This window comes from Medicago sativa, chromosome 4 (genome assembly GCF_051527215.1).
Source record: "Medicago sativa cultivar Bolivia chromosome 4, Bolivia_mono, whole genome shotgun sequence".
NCBI classification, from domain to species: domain Eukaryota; kingdom Viridiplantae; phylum Streptophyta; class Magnoliopsida; order Fabales; family Fabaceae; genus Medicago; species Medicago sativa.
Genome location: NC_140752.1, coordinates 8,927,240 through 8,931,397, shown reverse-complemented (window position 1 = coordinate 8,931,397; position 4,158 = coordinate 8,927,240). Strand labels below are relative to the sequence as shown.

At 33.2% G+C, this 4,158-nt stretch overlaps 1 protein-coding gene across 1 annotated transcript; it reads right to left on the bottom strand.

Moving 5' to 3' along the window:
• Nucleotides 1-1,441: 1,441 nt before the first annotated feature.
• On the bottom strand, nt 1,442-3,522 carry MOT2 (sulfate transmembrane transporter). The gene has a single exon (XM_085758467.1). It carries the CDS (start codon nt 3,182-3,184, stop codon nt 1,991-1,993), a length of 1,194 nt encoding a protein of 397 aa, XP_085614593.1. The 5' UTR covers nt 3,185-3,522; the 3' UTR covers nt 1,442-1,990.
• Nucleotides 3,523-4,158: the final 636 nt, after the last annotated feature.

Here is a 4,158-nt window from a genome sequence, read left to right as displayed (position 1 = left end):
GTAAAGCAACTTACAATTATGACAATTTTTTCTTTAAAACGATTTATAATTTGGATTAGAGGGTATATAATTGAGGAGTTTATTCATCATACATGAAGTTCAATTAGTGCGTCAGTGTCTTAACCCTCGTTGAATCTTAAAGTTTGTTCTAGTATCTCAAAGTTTTTCCATCTCATCTAAACTTTCTTTAAATCAATAAATAGGGTGTATTTTCTTAAACGGTGAAAATAGTGTAGGTTATTAATTTTTATAAATGTGACATTTATTATTATACAAGTAATGGGAGAGATTAATCATTTCCGTCTTTTTTCTTAAAGAAAATTAGTCACTTGAGTTATATCGGGATAGCACTTGTGTACCATTAAGGTACCAATGTTATATATCAATGGTCAATCAAAGTGTGCCATGTGGCACACCCTTTAAAAAAAATATATCAAATAAAGCACTTATAAAATAACATTGGTATGTGGCACATTCTAATTGGTCAATGATATATAACTATTTGATTCCTTTTTAGGAGAGAGAAACCATCAGCGTCGAATGAGGGATGATGGCCACGAGAAAATATTTTGTTACAGTTCAAAATAGAAAATAGTATACGAGAAAATACACTTGATATTACATAATTGATTGAAACAAATGGACGCATGATTAGAGATACTGTGCAAATAGAGAAATCAATAATGGGTAAGAAGAAAATTGATGAAGTCGATCCTCTCTCATTTATACTTTCTTATAGAGTAATAGAAGTCTTAAACTTATCTTCTTCTATCTTTCCCTTAGTGCTTTTATGTATAAAGAACATCAATTCTAATTAGGTTATCATCTATAAGTTCTACCTTTGATTTTATAATTAATTTGCAATTATCCATCTATTAGATCAATAATTGAGGGAACCCTTATATATGTGGGGAAAAATGTATATGATAATTCGAAATAATAAAAATTATATTTAGAGACAATTCTTTTTTCTAAAAAAGTTGATAATTAGGCACAAAGTAGTAATCTTTTCCTTTATTTACTGATAGGTTAATATCAAAGTGGTCCCTTTGGTGGTGGGAGGAGTTTTGCACTTTTGCCTTTGCTTAGCTTTTGGAATTGATATGCACTTATGCAGTGGGTAAACTATGCTATAATGAGTTGGAAAACACAACTAGTAAATTAATAATCATATCACCTTCTCAAGCAAGTTAGGTGTCAACGATTAATTCATATTCATATCTTAAATTTAAACTTAAAATCTCTTCATATTTCAATTTAAAATTGATCAAACAAAAAATTTAAAATTCAGTATTTTGTTCATAAAAGTTTAGTACTTTTCAATAGAGAACCTCAATAAAAAAAAAAACCAGTCTTGGTTGAGGCATTCTTGGTCAAGATTATGCTTAACACTCACTCATTGAATTAGATTGAGTATGCTTTTGTGGACTATAAATAATGATTAGCTACAATCTGAATGAAATTTCCTTAATACGTGCCTGCTTATGAATCAAAACAAATTCCTTATTAAGCATGTACTACATCCAAACTCATGATTTGAGTCCGCAGTATAGGAGGAGGGTCCTACAAAACCATGTTCCCCATTGCACCAGCACATCTTGGCAAAAGTCTCATACACAAAAGGATGAACTTTTATCTATTAAATAAATAAATATACACATATGTTCTACACCCTAAATTGAACATTACAACAATACAAATATAGCCAAGATTATTTGACAGGAGGAAGGTGGAAAAGATATATATATATATGTACTTATACAAATTTTTCTTCCAATGATCACAGCTTTTGTTGATCATTTTTAATACCATCTCTAATTGACACGGATTTAGATTCTCTGCAGTCAAGAATTCCCCACATTTAATCAACATCTTGGTATCGACCTCACCAAATCGAATTTAAAAATAAAGGTGACTTGAAACTACCGACTGCGTAAATGCATAAAATTTCTGATTCCGATGAATCCATTTGACACTCCATCCGAGATGTCTAGTCAATTAAGGGAGTTTCTTCATCCTTAGAGGATTTGGTCTTATTAGAATTGGACAACAACCCAAATCCTTCACTACAATCAAGCTCCCTCAATTTCAACAAAAAGTAAAGAACAATCCCAACAAAAAACCCTAAAGCAGCACTAGACCCAGTCAAAGAAACAGCAGCACAAATAAACATAACAAAAGACTCTTGTTTACTATTCATATCTTTTGAAGCCATAGCCAATTCAATCCCAGCAAACAAAAGCAACACCCCTAATATGCCAATAGGAAACTGACCCAAAATTCTCCCAAAAGAGTTCCCAAAAACCAAAGCAATCAACAATTTACCAATTCCAAGAAAAACAACAGAAGCACCACTCCTGCCTCCAAACCTATACTGACCAGCCAATCCACCAGCTCCATGGCAACAAGGCATAGCACCAAACCAACATCCAACAAAATTCATCACTCCAACACTCACTGATACCTTCATAGCAGAAGCTTCTCTGTCCGGAAATAAATCTCCGGACAGTTTACAAACTGCAATAACAGAGTTCAAAATCGACAACGGAATTTGTGGAATTGCAGCTCTAACAAATCCAACTTTAAAATCATCCCATGTAATTCTCAAAAGCTTAATCTTCGACGGCCCAAATTTCAAATCATGAAAAATCGAAGGATCACGAATAAAACACAATAACAATCCAAACAAAAACACAATCAAAGCCGAAGGTATCATCGATAAAATCTTCAACCTTCGATTAATTTTATTTCTCCGAACAACAGCATAGTCTAATTCTTCTTCACTAGACTCTCCCTGTTGTTGTTGCCGTTCTGAATTATGTTTGTCCTCACCAGCACCAGTGGTGAGGACAAGAAACAGAACGGCAACAAGAGCAATAGCCAGTCCGTCCAAACTAAACCAAGGACGGACTGTATCAGTTTTAGCTGAAGTAGAAGCTAAATCTTGTTGATAACGAATATATTTTATAGCTGAGAAAGCAAACTGAAGTCCTTGAGAGAGCTGAACACCGCGAACAACCGGAAGAGGAAGGTAACGATAAAGAAACGACATTAAACCGGTGGTGCCGAGGACGAGGAGGACAGCAGCTACACATAAACCAGCTGCAGATATTTGAGGAATAGTGAGAGGTGGTGATTCTGAGATGGCAACTGCTGCAATGGATTTCATAGGCTGGACTGGCATAGGCAGACCGAAGAAGAGGCCGGTGGTGATGTTGTAGAGAGAAGTGAAGATGAGTGTGGTTGTGAGGTCAAGGTTGTTGACTAGTGATAAGGCTAAGACGATGGGGATGTATGTGCCTAAGTCTCCAACGGCGCCGGAGAGTTCTGAGCAGAGGGAGGTTTTTAGTTTGAGAGTTGGTGGGAGATGGAAGAAGGTGCGGCGGAGGAGGGGTGGTGGTGGTGTTTCCAGTGGTGGTTGGTCGTTGGAGATGTTGTCGTGTCCATGATGGTGGTTAGAGATTTGATTAGTTTAAGGGCAGTTGAGATTTATGTGGTGTGTTACTAAGGAACACAAACAATGGAGTGGACAATAGACATTTTTGTCAATATATATAAACTCCATTTAAATATATAAGATAGTTTTAAATTAGGATTAATAAAACTTTTTTACACCATTTGTGAGATAAGAAAATTTATTAGTATAAAATTTGAGGTTGGTAAAAAAAAATATAATTTGAGGTTAATTTATATGCATAATTTGTTTAAAGAGTTTTACACGATTGGTCTATCTCAACTGATTATGTGACTTTATAAGAATTTTAAATGGTAATTTTTTATGAATATATATATATATATATATATATATATATATATATATATATATATTCAATGCATTGAAAATTGAATTATTTAACATTTTTTCTCTCAGTTTTTTTTAAACATTTTTAACAATTAATTTCTTAATTTAAAATTATTAATGAGTGTCTTAGGGGGCATTTGTTAGCAAGAACGTCAAAGTAAAAGTCAAACATTTTAATTGTGATTAACTATCTATTAAATCATTAGACTATTTTTAAATTTTTAAATGTATGTATTGTTATTTTTTTAGTATATATTTGTTGTCATACCAAGATTGTTAAGTGGAATATTTGTTGTCATACCAAGATTGTTAAGTGGAATATTTGTTGGATTTACTCGAGTTTAAATCTCGGACAT